This window comes from Ambystoma mexicanum, chromosome 11 (genome assembly GCF_040938575.1).
Source record: "Ambystoma mexicanum isolate Mex_15411 chromosome 11, UKY_AmexF1_1, whole genome shotgun sequence".
NCBI lineage: Eukaryota > Metazoa > Chordata > Amphibia > Caudata > Ambystomatidae > Ambystoma > Ambystoma mexicanum.
The window spans coordinates 420294385-420317671 of record NC_090934.1 but is presented as its reverse complement, the minus strand read 5'-3'; the positions used below and the strand labels follow the sequence as shown (position 1 = coordinate 420317671).

At 48.3% G+C, this 23287-nt stretch overlaps 1 protein-coding gene across 17 annotated transcripts in view; it reads left to right on the top strand.

Annotated features, from left to right (window-relative positions):
* Window positions 1-23287, top strand: part of DGKZ (diacylglycerol kinase zeta) — a 1700725-nt gene that overhangs the window by 1317638 nt on the left and 359800 nt on the right. For all 17 annotated transcript variants that reach the window (XM_069623235.1, XM_069623234.1, XM_069623231.1 and 14 more), the window contains one exon: window positions 18709-18822. In XM_069623235.1, the coding sequence (XP_069479336.1) occupies window positions 18709-18822 (114 nt within the window). The remainder of the gene's footprint in view (window positions 1-18708; window positions 18823-23287) is intronic.

Here is a 23287-nt window from a genome sequence, read left to right as displayed (position 1 = left end):
TCAATTTATTTGTGCAATGGATTTGGCTTGAATCGTTGCAGGACCACTTTGATTTATTCAATTTCTCATCCTCATCTTTTACTTTAGCTTCTGCCACTTCTTGGCCGAATACCTCAGAGACCTTTCGATTGAGCACACTCGTGCTGCCGGACCACTCTGTCACTGGTATTGTATCTTTCGCTGTTAAAGTTCAAACATCCATCCGCAATTAAGCTTTCCTCGCGTCTTTCATTACACGCGTTACCAATCTTCGTTCTTGCGCTCTTTATACAATGTTGCAGCTTGCAACCTTGACTTCAACACAGACTGGTCTTGCATCAGTCTCCCCAACTCACCGGCTATGTTGTTCTCTCTCGCGCTGCTTTGATCCTGGAGGGAAGGACGGTACCACACTTGGTCAGCCATGCAGGAGGGCCCCGGTTATTTCCGACACACCATGCAGGATTCTTCTTCAGTCTGGTTTCGCGGCCTTACGCTTTTTAATCTGAAGGTTTCTGGAAATGAACGGTTTCTGGACTGAAAGGTCATATCCATCCTTGCGCATCCTTCTTGGTTTGCCATCTTTCATCCCTCGTTCAGCTGCCGTCTGGAAAATGCTATTCCTTCGGGTGCTTTGCCTCAGAGTGTGCTCTCATGCCCCGCCTTTTGTACATTTAGGGAAGCTTAATGGAAGTCGGGTGTGAGTTGCCTGGCCTTGCATGACCATAAAAACTTTCACATGCACAACCAGCTCTGGGAGAAAACAGACTCACACCTGAGCATTGCACCCGACATATCATAGTGACCCCCCCACCATAGACTCCATACCCTGGGACTGACTACTGTCTCCCAGGGCATTTAAAGTCACCATTGACTTTACTAGTCCCAAATTACTAACAGAACCAGTACAAACCATCATATTGTGGACGTACTGGTAGGGGCAATTCGATTGCCCCTAGGTCTGTTATTCGAGGGGACACTGTCCTGTCCCCCCTCGTCGTGTTTTGGCTGGTGGCAGTGGATACTACTTTTTATATTCAACCGTGAATATATCTCTATGGGATTTTCCCATTTTTCGAGGCTAATACTTTTTAACATAGCCTCTAACATACCGCCGGTTTATTTAATATTAATTCACCGGTTGGTATTTTCTGCCAGAACTCGGTTTTAAAATGGCGTTTGTGTTCGCCTCTGTTACTCCAAACCAAAGGTCGAGCCCTTTGTTCCACTTTTTGGCAGGCTTCTCCACAGAAGCCACCAAAAGTGGTGCCACTCTGTCTGGGTACCACAGGGGGTGTGGGAGGGGGTTTAGGCACCCTGGACTGAGTTGAATGGGGGTGTGCTGCATAAAAGGAGGGCTTTTGGGAGTGGAACTTCAGAAGTCGCCACAGGACCTGAAAATCCGACGAGGGAGAACCTGAGCCCACCTGCTACGACACCACAGGTGGAGCCCTGCTGAACCAACTCACTACTTCCCAACGACCGAGGAGATCTCCCTGCTGGAGAGTCTTCTTCCCCTGACTGGTGGGCACAACCAGTTTACCTTCTTTGCTTGCATCCCAGGACGTCTTGTGGTCGAATGGCTTGTGCCAAGCACCCCGGCAACCGGATAGCCACTCACCCCTGGACCGCGAATAAAAGGACCGCTCCTTTTAATTGAGAACTCTGCGGCTGGTTTCTTCCCTGGCAGTGCAACGGACTCCTACTTTCCTCCCAGACAAGATCCTCTCTTCCCCCAGACGAAGCACTGACTTGCACCCGCTGCCCCGAACAACTGCCCCCGCTGGAGCGTTCTCACCATTTTAAGGTACTGTGTCCGCCAGGCCTCCCTTTCTAAAGATTGCTACAAGGTAACAATAATCCCTTAACCTTCTGGACTGGGCTGGCCGCCTTGACCATCTAACTGGTCCCTTTCTGTTGATCCAACTCCTTCTGAAACTATTGCAAGACTTTTGGGCACTTTTAACCGTGTGACCTTGGACACATTTCGACCGGAGCCTCTTAAAGTGGGTCCGGCCTTGTTAACTTTGACTTTACGGTTTTAACCTGCCTTCTTCTCCTACTGTGTTCTTCCGAAAGGGTTGGGATCTGTTTCTAGCTTTGCTCTGCCTTTCTCTCCCTTTTTAACCGATTGATTAGAGTGCCATCTTCGTTAAGCGCTCACCGCTGTCTGGAAATAAGTGTTGCCTTACTTAAGACTTGTCTAATAATCGTTGAAGGGAGTGTATATCTTTTAGTGACCGTGTTTCTGAACTGCTCAACATTAGTGCCAGTGTGTTTAACTAGATGTGTTTTTAAATAAATAATTATATCTCTTTTACACCAAGCTCTGGTCAGTGTTTGCTTGTTCTACTGTGTTCTTTTGACCTATTGTGAATACTCTGTATACTGCCTAACTCTTCTTGAGAGAAGTTTGACTGCTCAGCCACAGCTACCAGGTAAACCTGGGTGGTACAGACTGCTGCCAATTGGGTTTACTGCCAACCACCTGTAGTCTTAAATCTTTTGCAGTGGTCCCAGAGGGAACTGCACAGGTGTCTGCCTACCACTGGTGTACAGCGGTGGGATTTGTATGGAGTATGCACTTTAGTGTGCTTTTTGAATACTTTAGGACAACTAACCACAAAGCCTAGCACTAAAAAGCTGATTTTCTAACTAAGTCTACTATGGAGAGTTATACCCTAGAATCATTGTCTGCCAAAACTGATGATTGTTTAAAAGTGTTGTGTAGACATAAGAATCTCTCTGAGAAGGGCAAGAAAATGGAACTTGTAGAAAGATTGTTAGAAAACCAAAGTCTGGGTGGTACAGAGGAATCTACCCCCCCAGCAAATGTAGAAAACAGTAATGGTATTGATCTGAATCAAAGCCTTGATGAGTCAGAAGAGGAAAGTGAACCTAATGAAGTTAGCCACTCTGAGCCTCTGTCTGCCTTACCTACTGTACCCACTGGGCCTATACCAGGTCCTACATGTAACCCTGCTTATTTTGAACTTGAAAAAATGAAGCTTGAATTAGAGTACAAACGTTTTATTGCTCAATCTGAACGAAACCAAGAGCTAGAGTTCAGAAGAATGAATGCCCAGGCTGAGCAGAAGCAAGCTGAATTGAGACTCAGAGAAATAGAGCTTAATCATGAACTAGAAATGAAAAAGTTGTCTGTGGAAAATGCTTCTCTCTCTCCTCTGGTTCCTCTAGGAGTTACAGTCCCAAAAGACCCTGGATGCCTAAGGAATTAGTGGGTATGTATGAACCTAAGTTGGATGTGTTGGATTGCTTAAAAATGTTTGAGTATAATCATGGGCTCCAGGACATCACAGGGAATGAGCTACTTCCCTGGTTGTTCTCTAGGCATCCCCCTGTTGCAACTGATGTGGTAATGGAGTTGGGGGAGGTGGATAAGCAGGATTATGAATGTGTGAAACTAGCTTTAATAGCTAGATTTGGGAAGACCCCTTCCCAGTACCTTAAGAGGTTTAGGACCCTCAAAAAGCATGATGGTACCCCTTGGGCTACCTGGGTGAGTGAAAGTTTGAAAAACTTAGAGGGATGGATTAAGGGTTACAGGGTTAACACTTATGAAGGAATGAAGAATCTTGTAATGTTGGAGTCAATGTATGATGCCTGCTCTCCTGAGCTCAAACAGCACTTGGCTGATTCAAAGGAATTGGATTCCAGGAAGTTAGCTAAGGCTGCTGACTTATGGGTTACCAACAGGGCCACTCACAAGGATTCTGGGGCTACTCAGAAAAAGGATGAGGGAAAACAGCCAAAAAAGGACTCCAAAGAGAATTCTAATAATTCCAATTCCAAAGAGGGCCCCAAACAAAACCATAAGGGTAAGCCACAAGGGAAACCGAATCAGGCTAGTGTACCTCCTGGTGCCAAACCAGAAGGAGGTCAGAACAAGCCACCATTCCAGAAAGCATTTGGTAAATGCTTTGTTTGTGGCTCTACTGACCATGTGAAAGGAGATCCCATATGTAGGGGTAAACCTTCAGGGGTCCAGCTTGTCTCCTTAGCCTTCGCTCCAGAGGAGGAAGTACAAATGGCAAGTGGGAACTTTCTATTACTGGCTGATGAACCTATTGGAGTCTCAGACAGTGTTTCTTTAGTGTCTCTGGGTTTGTGGGAGCAACAGAACTTAGATGTCTATAATTCTATGCCAGATAATAGTAAACAGTATTATAAGGACAGTGTCCAGGTGAATGGTCAGGAGACTCCTGCCATCAGGGACACTGGGGCCAGCATAACTGTGGTGGACAAATCGTTTTTTCAGGCTGAGGATGTTGCTAAGGCACCAAAACGCCTCACCAAGTTAGCTGGAGGGCCTGTGCAGATGCTTCCCCAACTACCAGTTCTCATCCAGTGTAATGACATGACTGTGAAAACACCTGTCCGCATACAAAGTGAGGTGCCAGGAAGGGTTCTGTTAGGTAATGACCTGAAAACTCTTGGGGTAATGTCACATACCCCCAGACTTCCTAGTAAAAGGTTACAGGAGCTCACCAGACCTGCAAGGGAGAGAACCATGAGAGGTGCTCCCAAGGAGATGATGAAGAAAGAGATCACTCCTGCTCCACTGGAGATGTCAGCTGCTGTATCTATGAAACTAGAAGAAACAGGGAAACCTAAAACTTCTAAAAAGAACCCCACAGCCAGCACTCCAGTGCAGCCAACAAGGACTTCCCCTAGGTTGTCCAAAGTTACACCAGTAACTCCCCCTCCAGCTGGGGCTGAGAGGGAGGTACAGCCCTGTGTGGTTGAACTAGACTCTGAGGAAGAGCTAATGGAAGGCCAAGAACTCATTGGGGATCTGGATCCTGTTGACCATCCTGAGCTGCAGTCTTTACTGGCAGAAGGTGGACCCAACAGGGCAGACTTCAGTAAGGGACAGCGAGAATGTCCAACTCTGGAAGGTCTTCACCACCAGGCAGATGTCAGGCTGAAGGGCAAGAGCCTGGGAAATATAGGTTACACTGGGAAGATGGCCTCTTCTACAGTGAACCAACGGAGTCTGCACCTGGGGACAACAAACGACTTGTAGTACCCCAAGAGAACAGACCACAGTTCTTGCAGTTAGCCCATGAGATTCCTTTGGCTGGTCACTTGAGTTTCAAGAATACTAAGGAAAGGCTCTCGCTCTACTTTTATTGGCCAAAGATGGGGGCTGAAGTAGATAAGTACTGCAGGAGCTGCCACACCTGCCAGGCTTCTGGTAAGGTTGGCTCCAAGAATGTGGCACCTTTAGTGCCTCTCCCTGTAGTGGGAGTCCCATTTGAGAGAGTAGGGATTGACATTGTTGGTCCCCTTGATCCTCCAACCTCCTCAGGCAACAGGTTTATACTTGTTGTAGTAGACCATGCTACTAGGTACCCTGAGGCAATTCCTATGAGGACTGTTACAGCTCCGGCTGTGGCTAAGGCCCTCCTTGGTATTTTTACCAGGGTTGGGTTTCCTAAGGAAGTAATCTCTGACAGGGGGTCAAATTTTATGTCCCACTACATGAAAGCCATGTGGAAAACCTGCAGAGTTACTTACAAGTTCTCAACAGCATACCACCCTCAGACAAATGGGTTGGTTGAAAGGTTCAACAGAACCATGAAGAGCATGATATGTGCTTTAGAGGACCCCCTTAAAAGAAAGTGGGACCTTCTACTGCCATGCCTTCTCTTTGCTCATAGAGAAGTCCCTCAGGAGGGAGTAGGTTATTCTCCCTTTGAACTTCTTTATGGTCATCCGGTCAGAGGTCCATTGGACCTGATCAAGGAGGGGTTGGAGAGTGCACTTTCCCCCAACCCAGTCAGAGTGACTATGTGATAGGTCTCCGAAGGAGAATGTCGCACATGATGGCAGAAGCAAGTGACAACTTGAAAGCTGGACAAGCATTGGTCAAGCACTGGCATGATCAGAAGGCTAACATGGTTGAGTTTACTCAAGACCAGCTAGTTCTCGTTATGATTCCAACAAGGCAGAGGGCCTTGCAAGACAAATGGATGGGACCCTTCAAGGTTGTGGGTAAACTTGGAGAGGTCAACTATCTGGTGGACTTGGGCAATCCCAAGGAGGCTCCAACAGTCTTCCACACCAACAGACTAAAAGCGTATGTCTCCAGACCTGATGTAGGAGCTCTGCTTCTAGCATCATCAGAGGAAGAAGAAGAGAGTGAAGCTCTTCCTGATCTCCTCAGAGGCTTACCTTTAGACGAAAAGATTGAAGGAGTAAATCTCTCTTCAAATCTGACATCTGAGCAACAGGAAGAGTGCAAATCTATGTTAAATCAGTTTGGCTCTTTGTTCTCACTTTCACCAGGCTTGACCCCTTGGACAGCATGACCTACTCACTGGTGACTGTCTGCCAGTCAAAAGCAGAGGATATTGAATGTCAGAAAATGTAAGAACCCACATCAAAAGTGAGGTCAGCAAGATGCTTGATCTCGGGGTAATAGAGCCCTCAACTAGTCCATGGACTAGCCCAGTTGTGTTAGTACCAAAGGCAGGATCTAAAGAACTTAGATTCTGTGTAGATTACAGAGCTCTTAATGCAGTCACTAAGACTGATGCCCACCCTTTGCCAAGGACAGATGAGTTGGTGGATAGACTTGGTGGAGCCAAGTTCCTCAGCACATTTGACTTGATGTCAGGCTATTGGCAAATAGCCCTGACAGACCATGTCAAGGAGAAAACTGCATTTTCTACCCCAGTTGGCTTATACCAGTTTAAGGTTATGCCTTTTGGATTGAAAAATGCACCTGCTACATTTCAAAGGATGGTAAACCAGGTTCTGAATGGGATGGAGGACTTCTGCATGGCATACCTGGATGACATAGCAGTGTTCAGCAATTCCTGGGAAGAACATGTGGACCACTTGAGATATGTTTTGCAGGCTCTTGGAAAGGCCAATCTGACCATAAAGGCGAGTAAATGCCAGATTGGACAGAGTAAAGTGGTCTACCTTGGACATGAGGTAGGAGGTGGAGAAATAAGGACTTTGCCCAGTAAGATTGAAGCTGTGCAAAATTGGACACCTACTACTCAGACCCAGGTGACAGCCTTCTTAGGCCTCACTGGGTACTACAGGAATTTCATAGAGAACTATGGGACCATAGCTTCTACACTGAATGTCATCTCCTCTCCTAAATTCCCTAAAAAGGTTAGGTGGAATGAGGAATGCAATGAGGCCTTTGAAACCCTGAAAAAGGCTATTTACCAAGCCCCAGTACTCAGAGCTCCTGACTACCACCAAACTTTCATTGTGCAGACAGATGCTTCAAATGTAGGAATAGGTGCAGTCCTCAGTCAACTGGATGGGAAAGGTAGGGAGCACCCCATTTGCTTCATCAGTAGAAAACTGAAGGATCCAGAAACAAGGTGGGCAACCATTGAACGAGCGTGTTTTGCTATTGTGTGGGCTCTGAAGAAGTTTAGGCCATACTTGTATGGTTCTACTTTTGTCATTCAGACTGACCACCAACCCTTGAGATGGTTAATGCAAATGAAAGGGGAAAACCCAAAACTACTGAGATGGTCAATCTGCCTGCAAGGGTTTGATTTCACCATTGTGCACAGGTCAGGGTGTCACCACCAAAATGCTGATGGTGTCTCTAGGATGTATGTCATAGACTAGAGGTATGAGATTCATCCAGGAGTGGATTAAATCCTCCTGTCCCTTAGTCTGGGGTGGGGGGGGAGCGAGTGTTAGGGAGAATTCTCTGTTTAGGCTGAATTTCCTAACCTAGTGAGTCCCCCAGCAGCTTTGCTGGATTTCTGGAGTTTGTTCTTTTCTCCTGCCAAGAGTGAGACTCTTTTTCTCCCACTCTTGGACATGATTTGTGGTGTTCCTTTGAATGTTAATGTGTTTCATGGGCTATGGGGTGTTTTACTCCATATGGTCTCATATGTTTTTTTCTATGTGTGTTACACCGCACCCTCTGTGCAGTAACACCGGGGTGTCATAGTGACCCCCCACCATAGACTCCATACCCTGGGACTGACTACTGTCTCCCAGGGCATGTAAAGTCACCATTGGCTTTACTAGTCCCAAATTACTAACAGAACCAGTACAAACCATCATATTGTGGACGTACTGGTAGGGGCAATTCGATTGCCAGTGGGTCTGTTATTCGAGGGGGCACTGTCCCGTCCCCCCGCGTCGAGTTTTGGCTGGTGGCAGTGGATACTACTTTTTATATTCAACCGCAAATATATCTCTATGGGATTTTCCCATTGTTCGAGGCTAATACTTTTTAACATAGCCTCTAACATACCGCTGGTTTATTTATTTAATATTAATTCACCAGTTGGTATTTTCTACCAGAACTCGGTTTTAAAATGGCGTTTGTGTTCGCCTCCAATTCCAAACCAAAGGTCGAGCCCTTTGTTCCACATTTTGGCGGGATTCTCCACAGAAGCCTCCAAAAGTGGTGCCACTCTGTCTGGGTACCACAGGGGGTATGGAAGGAGGTTTAGTCACCCTGGACTGGGTTGCCTTGGCAACTCAAGTCGCACTCTTGTGGGATTGGCCCAAGTGGTGAGCCGGCCGGCTCACCACTTAGCATGTTTGATTGACAGCTAGGCTGAGCGAATGGGGGTGTGCTGCATAAAAGCAGGGCTTTTGGGACTGGAACTTCAGAAGTCGCCACAGGACCTGAAAATCCGACGAGGGAGAAGCTGAGCCGACCTGCAACAACACCACCGGTGGAGCCCTGCTGAACCGACTCACCACTTCCCAACGACCGAGGAGATCTCCCTGCTGGAGAGTCTTCTTCCCCTGACTGGTGGACACAACCAGTTTACCTTCTTTGCTCGCATCCCAGGACGTCTTGTGGTCGAATTGCCCATGCCAAGCACCCCAGCAACCGGATAGACACTGACCCCTGGACCGCGAATAAAAGGACCGCTCCTTTTAATTGAGAACCCCGCGGCTGGTTTCTTCCCTTGCAGTGCAACGGACTCATGCTTTCCTCCCCGACGAGATCCTCTCTTCCCCCGGACAAAACACCGATTTGCACCCGCTGCCAGGAACAACTGCCCCCGCTGGAGCGTTCTCACCATTTTAAGGTACTGTGTCCGCCAGGCCTCCCTTTCTAAAGATTGCTACAAGGTAACAATAATCCCTTAACCTTCTGGACTGGGCTGGCCGCCTTGACCATCTAACTGGTCCCTTTCTGTTGATCCAACTCCTTCTGAAACTATTGCAAGACTTTTGGGCACTTTTAACCGTGTGACCTTGGACACATTTCGACCGGAGCCTCTTAAAGTGGGTCCGGCCTTGTTAACTTTGACTTTACGGTTTTAACCTGCCTTCTTCTCCTACTGTGTTCTTCCGAAAGGGTTGGGATCTGTTTCTAGCTTTGCTCTGCCTTTCTCTCCCTTTTTAACCGATTGATTAGAGTGCCATCTTCGTTAAGCGCTCACCGCTGTCTGGAAATAAGTGTTGCCTTACTTAAGACTTGTCTAATAATCGTTGAAGGGAGTGTATATCTTTTAGTGACCGTGTTTCTGAACTGCTCAACATTAGTGCCAGTGTGTTTTACTAGATGTGTTTTTAAATAAATAATTATATCTCTTTTACACCAAGCTCTGGTCAGTGTTTGCTTGTTCTACTGTGTTCTTTTGACCTATTGTGAATACTCTGTATACTGCCTAACTCTTCTTGAGAGAAGTCTGACTGCTCAGCCACAGCTACCAGGTAAACCTGGTTGGTACAGACTGCTACCAATTGGGTTTACTGCCAACCACCTGTAGTCTTAAATCTTTTGCAGTGGTCCCAGAGGGAACTGCACAGGTTTCTGCCTAACCGAGACCCTTCATGCCTCTCGCCCTTCCCCAGAAGGGGCTGCTACAGTCTCTTCCAGACCAGCATCCTCAACTTGCACTTTAACTCCCGACAGGGAAGTGGAAAAGGTTGATGCCTTGGCCAAAAAGGCGTTTACTTCAGGCATTATGGCCCTTAAAGCTACCAATGTGGCAAGCATCTTTGCCAAGTATTCATTTGGTCGTTGGACAGCAGTGAAGAATGTTGCGCAGTATGTCCCTGAGGGGGAAATGCGCGAGGCTTCCTACAGCTACTGGAGGATGGGAAAGAGGTGGCCAGGCAGTCGCTGTGAACAGGCCTGGTCATGGATGTCTGTGTGGCCCATTTTATTGTGTCGGCAGTAATGCTTAGGAGGTAGGCCTACTTAAAAACATCTGGCTTTTCGCCTACTGTCCAGGTTAAATTGCTGGACATGCCATTTGAGGGCGATTTCTTGTTCAGCCAAAAGGCAGGCGTTTCCTTGGAGAAATGTAAGGAATCCAAAATCGCTGCTAAATATTTAGGCATAACTGCTCAGCCAGCCAGACCTGCCTTTAGCTTCGCCTCTATGGTAAGGGGCTACAGACAGTATGCTCCTTGTGGCAGGAGAGCACAGCTCTCACCGGCTGGGCAAGGGCACAAGAGTTTCTCAAGGGGCGGGGGGCTTCTAAAGGCCAACAAGCAGCATCTACAGTGGAGGCGACCCAGTCTCCTAAGCTGCTTTGATTTCCCCTCCCATGACATGCTAGTTGGTAGATGGTTGACTGAGCACTAGCTCCAGTGGCAGGGAATTACTTTTGATGCCTAGGCTCTACACCTTGTTTGGTTGGGTTATTGTCTGCCCTTCTTAAGAAAACAACCAGACAGACCCCCACCACCTCCAATCCAACCGGGTCACAAGCTGCAGGAAGAACTGCAAGCCCTGTTGAAGGGTGCCATGGAAGAGGTACCTCCTGAACAGAGAGGATCGGGTTGGTATTCCTGGTATTTCCTGGTACCCAAGGAGGAGGTTTCATTCCCGTTCTGGATCGCAGGACCTTGAACAAGTTCCTGAGGAAAGACAACTTCAGGATGGCGAGGTTGAGAGAAATTCTCTAAGCTCTCGAGCTACAGGACTGGCTGGTGTCATCCATGGCCTTAGGCCCGTGTGGTCACGTATGCGTCTCTGAAGGGTTGGGGTGCTCACTGAAAGGATTTGCAGGTGAACAGCCTGTGGTCGGCAACGGAATCCAAGTGGCACATCAACAGACTGCAGTTGCGAGCCATCAGGTTAGTCTCTGGAGGGGAAGCATGTCCTGATTCTGACTGACAATACAGTGGCTATGCACTACCTAAACAAGCAAGGTGGCGTACACTCCCATCCTCTCTGCAGAGCGGCGATGCAGCTGTGGTCTGGCTTTTGGAGAATGGGATCTCGGTCTCTGCAGTTCATCTGGTGGGTATAAAGAACAGTTTAGTGGATGCTCTGAGCAGACTTTGCACGGTCTCACACGAGTCGCAAGTGTGCCAGGAAGTCCTAGAAAAGGTCTTCTCTCTCTGAGTTACCTCGGCAGTGGATCTGTTTGCCATGGAGTCCAATCAGAAGTGCAGACAGTTTTTCTCAAGGGAATTCCCAATGAACAGTGCACTGGGGGATGCTTTTATGGAGGACTGGACCTTCCCTCTCCACTACGCTTTCCCCCAGATTCCTGTCATTCAATGGGTTCTCAGGAGGTTAAAGAGATTTCGAACTATACTGATCGCCCCGGACTGGGCAAGGAGAACGTGGCGCTTGCATCTCCTGGATATGTCCGCCTCAGCGCCTGGATCTCCTGACCCAGTCGGAAGGTCAGATACTCCACTGACCCCCGGAAGCCCTCAACCTACATGCTAGGATGAGGTATGAGAACTGGGACCTCTCTGAGGAGGTGCTAGAGGTATTGCTGGCTGCACGCAGATCATCAACAAGATCTCTGTATGCATGCAGGTAGAGAAGATTTGAGGTGTGGTGCAGGGAACGCAAGATTTACACCATCCCTTGCCCCACCACTACAGAGATGGAGTTCCTTCTGTCACTGGCCTCAGCAGGCCTTCAGGTTACCACAGTCAAAGGATATTTGGCAGCCTTGTCTGTGTTTACGAGATCTCCGGATCAAGGTTCATAGTTTGCGATCCCGGTGATGGCCAACTCCCTTTTTTGTCCCAGATTGGGACCTTAATCTGGTATTGACATATTTGATGGCGGCTCCCTTTGAGCCTATGCACACTTGTTCTTTAAGACTCCCCTCCTTGAAAACAGCCTTTCTGGTGGCTATTACATCCGCAAAGCGGGTGAGTGAACTACAGGCTTTATGCTGCACACTGCCCTTCCTGCGATTTAGTTCGGGAGAAAGTCTTGCTCGGGGTGAGACTGGGCTTCCTTTCCAAAGTTGTCTGAGTTCCACCTATCGCAATCCATTGACGACCTGATCTTCTATCCTCCAGGCAGCGTTTTCATCGACTAGATCCCAAAAGGGCGCTAAGTTACTACATTGCGAAGACATCGGAGTTCAGAAGAGCCGACCAGCTCTTTGTGGGCTTCTCTTTAGCCCGTAAGTGCCTGGCTATAACTAAATAAACTTTGTCCCGCTGGATCATCTTCTGTATAGCGGAATGTTACCAGTCCGCTGGATAGGAATTAGGTGCAGGCATCGGGGCACTTTCAGCTGGGGGAGTCTCCGCGTCAGCAGCATTACAAAGGGGAGTCCATGTTAGGGATATTTGTTGTGCAGCAACATGGTCATCCCTTCATACCGTTGATAAGCACTATAGTTTAGATGTGGCTCGTACAGCCGATGCGTGTTTTGGCAGGGCATTGCTGCAAAATCTTAGTCTAACTTTCTGCCCGCATCCTTCATCTACTGCTTTGGGAGTCTATCAGATGAGTCCAATGAAGGGGAAATTACTTGCCATAATGTTCTTTCTATGGATTCTTCTCCCTCAGATTCCTCGTCTCCCCTCCCATCCATTCCTGCTCAGAAAGTCGGTGGTTGGTGCGAATCTCTTCTTTTACGATGACTTGGTGATGGTCCGTAGTGACAATTTTCTGTCCTTCCTACCGCATGTTGTCAAAAAGAAATAACATCTTTTCTGATGCTACTTAGTTGGTGTCTATCGCAGGTTCTTCCTGCTTTGGAGGTTTATGGTTATTTCATTTTTTGTGTGCTTATTAGCCCATTCTCTGTTTTCTATGAACCGTGATGGCTTGGGGGACGGGGGCGCTGGGTTAAGACTGAGGTGTGGGTAGTAGTGACGGAGTATATATACGACGCCTGATGTCACGTCCAGAGCAGACGATCGAGTGCAGAGCAAGACAGATTGACAGCCAAGTCTAGGTCCACTACGCCCTCTGTCGAAAAATTTCAAAATCAGCTAAAATGAATGGAATATGTATCAGATGAGGAATCTGCGGGAGGAGAATCCATAGAAAGAACCTTATGGCAAGTCATGTCTCCTTCTCACTCCTGGTTTACTCTCCTGACAGGATATTTTCACTCTGCTTCTTGAGTGCGGGACCCAGACTCGAACAGTACCTGGGTTACTCTCCTGCCATGGCTTTTTACATCCTTTCAATTTTCAGTAGTTCCACTTGTCTTTGGGTGTGAGTCCAGACTCACAATTTGCCTGGTTCACTACTTTTCCATTCTCTACTCACTTTCTTTCATACAGGAAATAATGGCTTTCCAATATTGGGTCACTGACCCTTCTCCAGCATTGGATCTTTCATGTATTCACATGCTGTGAATATTTCCTGTCGTCAGGCTGGGAAACCTCAGTAACTTTAACTTGGCGTTTTCCTATGGAAAACTATGACACTTCAGTGTCCTATCGACGTTCTTTTTGGGAGCTTTAGGCCACCCCAATAGGATGTCTGCTATAAATAGCCCCGCCCCATGGCTTCCCTTCAGAATTCAACCGTCTCCAACTGTAGGAATCACCTTGTGTCTTCGTGTTTGCACGTGCTGTTTTGTGGTGGCCAGTATGTCATCTGTGGCCCAGAAAGTCTCTCTTGGCCTTGTGCTACCTGCGGCCTTAAGGTATTCGACGGAGATGGCCATGCAGACTGTCTCTACTGTCTCTACCCCCATTACCCGGCGGATGCCTGCGAAATATGCCGGGGGTTTTTGCATGAGACTTTGAAAGACTGTCCGTTGGCTCATATGTTGGCTAAATGAGGGCACTTAGCAGGCTTCGGAGGTGGGTTCGGCCCAGGGGAGCTAGTCTTCAGGGAGAGCGATCAAGACCTCTGAGCACCGCCGAGCAGCGTTGGCGGAACCCCCCTGCTAAAAAGCAATGGACGGAGGTGGGGAGAGGTAGCAAGTCGTCTACGTCCAGGTTGCATCATTCGAAGGGGGCGTGTAGTTCCTCACTTTCCAAGACAAATCAGCCTGACAAGTCCAAGGGGTCTGGTGGTAGCCCCAGAAGTCAAAGGTGTCGGACAAAGGACAGGCGAAGCCGAATGAGTCTTCCTCGAAGCACTCATCGTCCAGAGATCATCATAAGTTTTTGTCCAGCCGAGCGTCTTCAAAGCACAGATCTGGTTCGTCTTCCAAGAAAGCCAGGTCTCCGGTGAAGGCTAAGTCCGTGGAAGCCACAGCTCCGACAATGAGATCGCCGACGGATATTCTCTCGTTGGTGGCGGTAGAGTCTCCGGTTCCATCGTTGACGGTGGTGTCATCGGTGCTGTCCATGACTCTGATGGACAGTGGGCCGCTGCTGTTGTTGACGCAGATAGTCGGAAGGCTTGTTGCCGACGGGTGGGCCGTGGCAGTCCGCCGGCTTTGGGCCCATGCTTCCTGTGGACATTTTGCAGCAAGGTCCAGCTGCGTATTCGGTTTCCTTGGGAATGGAGGAGGAACAAGAGTCGCATCAGTTCCTGGTCCTCCCGTTTGGCCTGAAGTCATCCCCCAGGACGTTTATGAAGTGTCTGGCTCCGATGGTGGCCTTCCTCCGGAGGTAAGGCCATCCTGTGTACTCCTACCTGGAAGATTGGCTGGTAAGGCGTTTGTCACAGGAACAGGCAAGAGAGTGTCTCATGGCGACCATTTTTCAATGGCTGGGATTCGCCGTCAACTTCGACAAATCATATTTGACCCGGTCCAGGGAGTTGGTGTTTCTCAGGGCGCAGGATCTTACACAGGACAATCTGGTAAAACCTTCCAGCGAGTGAGTGGACAAGTTGCGATCCAAGGCATGCGAGTGGAGGAGGGGTACAGTGGTCTCGGTCTGAGGTTACTTGTCGCTGTTGGGGGCCATGGCGTTGTGTATCCCTCTCCTTCCCAATTGCTGCCTGTTCATGAGGCCGGTGCAGGAAATCCTCGCAGACAGGTGGTCGCAGAGTTTAGGATTATGGTCAGACAAGCTGGTGGTCGACGAGGGCTTGGTGGACGCCCTGTGAGGGTGGACTTGCACACCCAATCTTGTAAAGGACATGTTCTTGCTGGAGCGGGAGTTCCAATTCACGATCGTGGCAAACGCTTCCCAGTTAGGGTGGGGGGGCTCACAGGTACAGGGCCTATGGTCTCGGGAGGAAACTTCATTGCATATCAATGTACTCGAGTTGAGGGTGGTGCACTGGGCCTTGAGGTTTTTTCTTCTGCGGATCGGTGGTCAGGGTGTGGACGGACAATACCATCACAATGTTCTATTTAAAGAAGCAGGGCGGCACGCATTTCCGAGTCCTGTCGAAGGAGGCGCAGGACGTTTGGCATTGGTCTCTGGCTCGAGGGGTCAGTAGTATTATCGCTTTCCATCTGCCGGGGGTTCTGAATTTACAAGCGGACGCCTAAGCAGTTAAGCCAGTCAGCTGCACGAGTGGAGGCTGAAGGTGCAGCAGGTGGCAAGAATCTTCCCGGCGATTGGGGTCTCCCCCGATAGACCTGTTCGCTACAATGGAAAACAGTGTCCGGAGTTTGCCAGCAGAGGGGCTCATCCCAAGTCAATGGCGGACCTTTCTCGTTCCGTGGACGGGCCTCTATGCGTATGCGTTTCCCCCATTTCCACTGATTCAGAGGACATCCATTGGGTGCAGAAGTACCGCTGCAGGAGGATTCTGGTGGCCCCGTTCTGGCTCAGGCAGACGTGGTTTTCAAATCTCCTGCATCTAGCGGTGGGAGAGCCATTGCGGTTAGGTGCAGATCCCGATCTTGTGGCTCAGGACGACGGCAGGGTGTGGCATCACGATCCGGCTTCTCTCAGCCTGGCGGCGTGGCTCCTGACTACTCGGAGTTCGGTCATCTAGGGACCTCCCGGGAGTGTCTCCGGGTCTTGGAGGCGGCAAGGGCCCCTTCTACCATTGTCTCGTATGGTCATAAATGGGTGAGATTCTGTGCCTGGTGTGAGGGTCACCCTGAGATAAGACTGTTGGATGTCTCCCCGGCTCAGGTTCTCCCGTGCTTGTTACAGCTTGCAAAGGAGGGCTGGCGTTAGGTCACCCTGAGATAAGACTGTTGGATGTCTCCCCGGCTCAGGTTCTCCCGTGCTTGTTACAGCTTGCAAAGGAGGGCTGGCGTTATCCTCCATCAAGGTGCGATTGGCGGCGATTTCTAGCTTCACGAGAAGGCGCCAAGCTGTTCCTCTGTTTAGTGATCATTTGGTGAAACATTTTCTGAAGGGGCTATTTTGGACATTTCCCCCGGAAAAGCGGTTTGCACCGGTGTGGAGCCTCAAGGTTGTTCTTTCGGCGTTGATCAAGCCTCCATTTGAACCCGACGCAGTGTTTGCTTAACGCTTCTGGTCATCCTTATTGTTCCATCCCTCTTACTCTTCTCAGTACTAAAAAAGGGGTGGAGGGTAAAATGAGATTGCTGATCATGAAAACTCGGGAATTCTTTATCTGTGTCACAATAAGCCCTGCAGACATGTGGTAAAGGCACATAGTTGTCGTTAGGAATTACATCTGAAGGGTTGTTTTGATTGAGTACTTGCCTGCCTCTCTGGAGTTTGTCTTCTCCCACGTTGTCCTCCCACAGATAGCCACCCCACAGAGTCAGGTAGCTTTTGCCTTTCCCTGGCCGCGTAAGAGATGCTTCCCTCCAGAGAATCGGTGACGATGTTGCTAGATTCATCACAGACCCCTTTCCAACATGTTTTCATGGGTCACAGGTGGTGTTGAAACATTGGCCACTAACAGATTAGTTCCTCAGTTGCATGTGCTTAGCGGTGGATAGTCTGTGCTGTACTGGGGGTGGGTGGGTGAGGCAGAACGCTCCCATCTTAGTTTATAGTAGAGTTTGTTACTGTAGGAAGCCACTCTCCCAGCCTAGTTATTATTCGGTTATTTGAGTCTGGGCCTAGCTTCAGGAAGCAACAAGACTTTACAAGTCACACTAATGACACTCCCAAACGTGCAGTCAGTAGTCAACATCAGCTTCATCAAAGTAGTTTCAGGGAGTAAATTATCACTCTACCACACTCAAGTATCCTGACTGCACGGGTCAAAAAACCCTTCCTGCAAAGTGACCTTTTTGCTAACAAACTAGAGTCTTCATTACATAATTTCTTACACTAGCAAAGCAGCAATAAACATGGTATACAGTGCACGTCACTAGTTAAGATGTTACCACATGACGCATGGCTATCAAGGAAACTGATAGATACTGCATTATTGACAAAACCAGAAGATCACCATGCAACCAAACATGCGTTGCAGTAATGCATAGGGTGTGATTTAGTTCCTAATGGAGGAGCGGGGACACAAGGATTTCTATCTCAGGAGGTCACATCCCAAGCTCTCCCTGCTTTGCATTACCTTCGGAATATGATCCTAGCCAAGCAATATACAAGTACTCCTATGCGTAGTTAAAGTTACGAGGCAGTCTGTGGCTTGTAACTGTTTTACACTGGTCAACTCCAAAAGTATCACAAATAAAAAACCTGTTGTGTGTCTAAGGATTGAAAAGACCGGACAGTCTTGACCTCCGTACTGGGATTAGAATTGCAAATGAGTCATCATGTTCTTCTAAAGGCAATGGAACATTTTGAGAAATGGCAAAAAGGTTCTATGGCCACGTTTACGAGTAATGTAATGATTTTGTGTTCGTTGTCAATAATTTGAAGGAGGCTGCCAGCAGTAAACAGGTATGCAATACGTTTTATGAGCCTGGCAAATATGCCACGGACACTATTGAAGGTGTCTAGGGCTGCCCTTTGTATATCAAAAGCTAAACCCAGCACAGCATAAATACCCTTAAAAATGCCAAACCTGGTATGCATTTTTCAAACTACTTTGTTATATCGGCTTGCTGATTATTTGCTGTAAATTTAAATGTGAATTGAGATTTAAAAATGTTGAAATCAAATAAACGTTCATGTCGCATTCAAGAAGCTAACACTCCATGTGAACAGCAAGCTGAATCCCTACATGTGTTTTTTGGAATGTATGTGGGGCCACTGGGGTCTCTAGACCATTTGCAGTGGATACTCTCTAGAGCATTTACAAAAGCAGACAGCACTCCTTGAGCTGTGTGGAGAGGGAGCCCTTGCAGGAGGTCTCTATTGCTCATGCAGGTATCTCACATATGATCAGAGTGGGATAAGCTAGCACTTTCATATAGTTGGGCAAAACAGCTGTACGTTATGGAATCTTCACAAGCTTTCATCCTGCCGATAATGCTCATTAAGTTTGAAAATAAAACCGAAATAAAAGCATAGATTCCTAAAGTCGCATGTGAAGTGTCTCAACTCTTCTCATGGCCGAAGCCTCCCAGGGTGAAAAGTGCACCCTCTTTTCACCCAATGCTGCCCTTGCTCACCTGCTGGCCTTGTCTAATAACTCATCCACTGAAAGCCTCTCCCTCCTTCATGGTCTCCCTTCTCATGCTAACCCTCTACACTCACACTTGTCATTTTTGTTTTGCTGTCTGTACCACCTCTAATCCATGGCTTTCTCTTCCCCATCTCTTTCCTCCTCGTTAGGATCATGGACTTTCACAGAGTGACCCAAAGGAAGCGAATATCTAGTGACAGCGTGGTGGCTGAAGCTCTGGCACATAGCGAGTCTCTCCGGAGCACCAAGCCTGCCTCAAACAGGTGAGGGGAATCACAGTCATGGGGTGATATACTGAAACCAGGCAGCAGTCAGTCACTGGGGCCCAGCTAGTGATAGAAAAATTGTTTTTTTTTTTTTTATAGTGGAAGTATTTGTATTTGGTAATTAGTCAAACCCTCCTACCAGAAATGCCTTAACAGAAGACAAAAGTACAGAGAGAGGTTAACTTTATGCAGTGTGCCTTTATAAAATTGTGTGATTGTATGGACAAGAACAAGCCAGTAGGTAATACTGTTTAGTAATACTGCATAGGGGGTATTTGATAACAAAGGCACACAATTGTCACATGATTGACCATGAGTCAGTATTTCGATTGTGTAATAATAGTAATGTATTTAAATAGGTCCTATGTAAGGCATTTTATAAAAATACAAAATATTATATTTACAATGTTAGAAGTAGTGTTTTTTGTTTGTGTGCGGATAACGCAAGTAAGGTGGTCAAAGGTGGTGTGAGGTGGGTGTGTAGGGGAAGGGGTGGTTAAGAGTAAGCTTGCAAATAGAGCTGAAGCCTGGTCTTGAAATCCTCCAGAGGATTAGCGTTCTTAGTCTGGTTGTGCAGTGGTGGGGATGTTGCTCTTTCCAATAATTGTGGGCAGCTGTAGTGAGAATCTTGAGGATATGCAGGGGACAGAAGAGTTAAGGAGCATGAGCTTGAGGAAAAATTGAGATGTAGTCAGTGAGATAGTGGGGACGAGGGAGGAGGACATGAATTAATTTGTAGACAAGAAATAGAGACTTGGAGCCTTTTTTGCATTGCGAACCTTCCGGCTCATTTTGGTTTTTCAAGGTTGGAGAGGATCTAGGTCGATTTAAGAGTGTATGTGGAAAAGGTAAGTACTTTAAGTGAAGTAAAGCAAATTTACTGAAGATGCAGGTAGAGATCTGTGTTTTGGCCAATTGGTGAGTGAGGTGCAGAAGCATTTTCCTGATATGTAGGCTAATCCTGGCTGTGGCAGTGAATGAGTTTGAAATCACTGTCATAGAGGACCCCAAAGTGGTGTTATTTAGGTGATAGAGAGAGGAGGCCTGGAGGAATGAAGGGGATTGGAAATATGGGTAGGCTGTGGAGGTTGGCAGTAATGTGACTTCAATGGATTGCCTTTTCCCGCATATTCCTCATCTGATAACTCATCCAGCTTCACTGCTTCGGAAAAAACATTCGACAGGGAGCGTAGTGGAACTAAACTCGATCGTCTGTGCCTGACGTGACGTCAGGCATCGTATATATACTCTGTAACTATGCCCCAGACCTCGGTTCCTTTTTTCCGCACGCTTGACATGCTGCTAAAGGAACGCTCTTGAGTCTTTGACTCTATAATCAATGTTTTCATTAGAAAATCTTTTTCCTTGACGCAAAACGTCAGTCTCTCCCTGTTTCCCAGAAGGGCTTTTTATTCAAGCTGCTACAGTCTCATCCAGATTACCTTCCTCCACTTCCAATCTGCCGCCTGACAGAGAACTCTAGTAAATTGATGCCTTGGCCCAAAAGGTTTTTACATCAGGCAGCATGGCTCTCAAGGCCACAAACATGGCTAGTCATTTTGCTGAATACTGCTTCGGTCTCTGGACAGCAGTGGAGAATGCTGCGCAGTACATCTCTGAGGGGGAGATGCGCGAGGGCTTCTTACTGCTGGTGGAGAATGGGAAAGAGGTGGCCAGGGAGTCGCTGCGAACGGGCCTGGACGTGGCATCGGCTATAACACTGATGAGGCAAGCCTATTTTAGGTCTTCAGTTTTTCGCCTAGTGTCCAAAATAAGTTACTGGACATGCCCATCGAGGATGAATTCCTGTTCGGCCAGAAAGCCGATGAATCCTTAGAGAAATTTAAGGAATCAAAAATTGCTGCAAAATCATTAGGCCTAGCTGCGCATCTGGCCAAACCTGTCTTCAGCTTCACCTCCAGGGCCAGCGGCTACTGGCGATATGCACCTTATGGCAGAAAAGTGCCACTCCCACCAGCCAGGCAAGAGCAGAAGTATTTTTTGCCCCCCGGAAGCGGCAGGGGGCTTCTACTGGCCAACAAGAAGTGACGGCGGCAGGGCGACCCAGCCTCCTAAGCCGCTTTTGATTTCCACTCCCTTGGTGGACGGGTGACAGAGCATTGGCCCCAGTGGCAAGAGATCACCTCTGATGCCTGGGCCCTACAGCTATTTCCGTGGGGTTACTGTCTGCCCTTCTTAAGGAAACCACTAGGCAGACCCCCATCTCCTCCAATCCAACCGACATAGGAGCTCCAGGAAGAACTGAGAGCGCTGTTTAAGGTTGCTGTGGAAGAGGTCCCGCTCGAGCAGAGAGGATCGGGTTGGTATTCCTAGTACTTCCTGGTGCCCAAGAGGGGAGGAGGTCTCCATCCCATTATGGACCTCAGGGCCTTGAACAAGTTCCAGAGGAAAGACAAGTTCAGGATGGCGATGTAAAACTTTTTATTTTTGAATGTTCAAACAGAACAAACAAGTAGCAACATTGCACCAACGGTTCCCCCGCGCCGCCCCCGCACCCCCCTGCCAGATTGAGAAAACAGGATGTGTTGCGTTCATAGGGTCAATGCGTTGCTTGTTGTAGACATCGGCCATGTGGACCCAGAAACCTGCGTGGTGTCATTTTAGGATGATGAGCTATGTGGGACATCAGTGTCTGGGGTAGTCATTAGATAGGCCACATAGGTGCCCCATGTCTGGGGTCTCGCATGGAGAGGTAGGCTTTTAGTAAAGTCTGCTTTGGTGTCCTGGCAGTAGGCCAAGTCTAGCAACCACGACTGCAGGGAGGGGGGAATGTCGCCCCTCCCCAAGCCCAGGATGGCGATGTTGAGAGAAACTCTCCATGCTCTCGAACTTCAGGACTGGCTGGTGTCAATAGATCTGCAAGATGCTTATTTCCATGTGCCGATTTATCGAAAGCACAGAAAGTTCCTGAGGTGTCTCATAGGGGCCAAGCACTACCAGTTCAAGGCTCTTCCCTGACCTACGTTCAAAGGGTCTTTACCAAGCTCATAGTGGTAATTGCAGCTCACCTCAGGAGATCTGGTGTCCACGTATTCCCATACCTGGATGACTGGCTGATCTGAGGCAAGTCAGTGGGCAGGTTTTGTGTTATCTGGAGGACACCTGCCTGCTACTGCACATGTTGTGCTTCTCCCTGAACTTGAAGTCCCATGTGATGCCAGTCCAAAGGCTCCAGTTCATCGGAGCAGTCCTAGAAACCTGAGTAGGGAAGGCCTTCCCCACAGAGGAGAGAGTCAACAGCTTGGTACAGATGGTCGACTTGTTACTGATCCTCTCCACATTACCAGTGGCTTTCTTCCTTTGCCTTTTATTAGGTCTCCATGACCTCCATGTAGTTTTCTAGTGCCAGAGGGCAGGCTGTGCATAAGATCCCTACAGTGGCTCCTAATGGGTCAATGTTCACAGTACCTCAGAGCCCTTTCGGATCCCCTCAAGGTGTCCAGCCAGGTGGTCAATGACCTCAACTGATGGGCAGACCGCAGCAATCTCCTGGCGGGGGAACCCTTCAGGCCCAAGTGGTCATGGATGCATCTCTGGGGTGCTCACTGTGAGTACGTGAACGTTAACGGTCTTTGGTCTGCAACGGAAGCCCGGTGGCACATAAACAGGCTGGAGTTGCGAGCTATCAGGTTAGCCCCGAGGGTGTTTGCTCTGTCTCTGGAGGGGAAGCAGGTCCTGATTCTGGTGGACAACACAGTGGTCATGCACTACCTGAACAAGCAAGGTGGCGTGCACTCCAGCCCCCTCTGCAGAGAGGCGATGCAGCTGTTCCATTTATTGGCAAACTGGATCCAAGTCTCTGCAGTTTATCTGGCGGGGACCGCGAACAGTTTGGCAGATGCCTTGAGCAGGCATAGAATGGTCTCACACGAGTGGGAAGTGTGCCAGAAAGTCCTAGAGGAGGTCTTCTTTCGCTTCTTGCTTTTGCCACGGAGTCCAACAGGAAGTGCAGACAGTTTCTATGGATTGCTTTTCTCTCGCAGATTCCTCATGATAGATATCCATAATCCAGCTCTGCTGTCCGGAAACTTTTTCGACGGGGGTGCGTAGTGGACCTCGACTCAGCTGTCGATTGTCTATCCGTCTTGTCTGGCTCTCGATCGATGGCTACGTAAGTGATGTCATGCGTCATATATATATATATATATATATATATATATATATGTCACTACACCCCATGCCTCAGTTCCTTCTTTCCGCACACTTCCATGCTGCTCCAGGAACAGGACTCGAGTTTACTCGAGCTTCTTATTGTACTTTATACAAATTATTATTATTTTTTTCAAAACCTTGACGTGATGTCGTCCCACAGGGATTCGAGCTTCAAGCGATACCGCGATTGCGAGGCCAAAATGTCTGACCGATTTCTTTTTCTTTTTTTTCTTTTTTCCCCCTCCCTCCCCCCACAAACCCATGACATCTGTATATGGCGTCTGGGTGC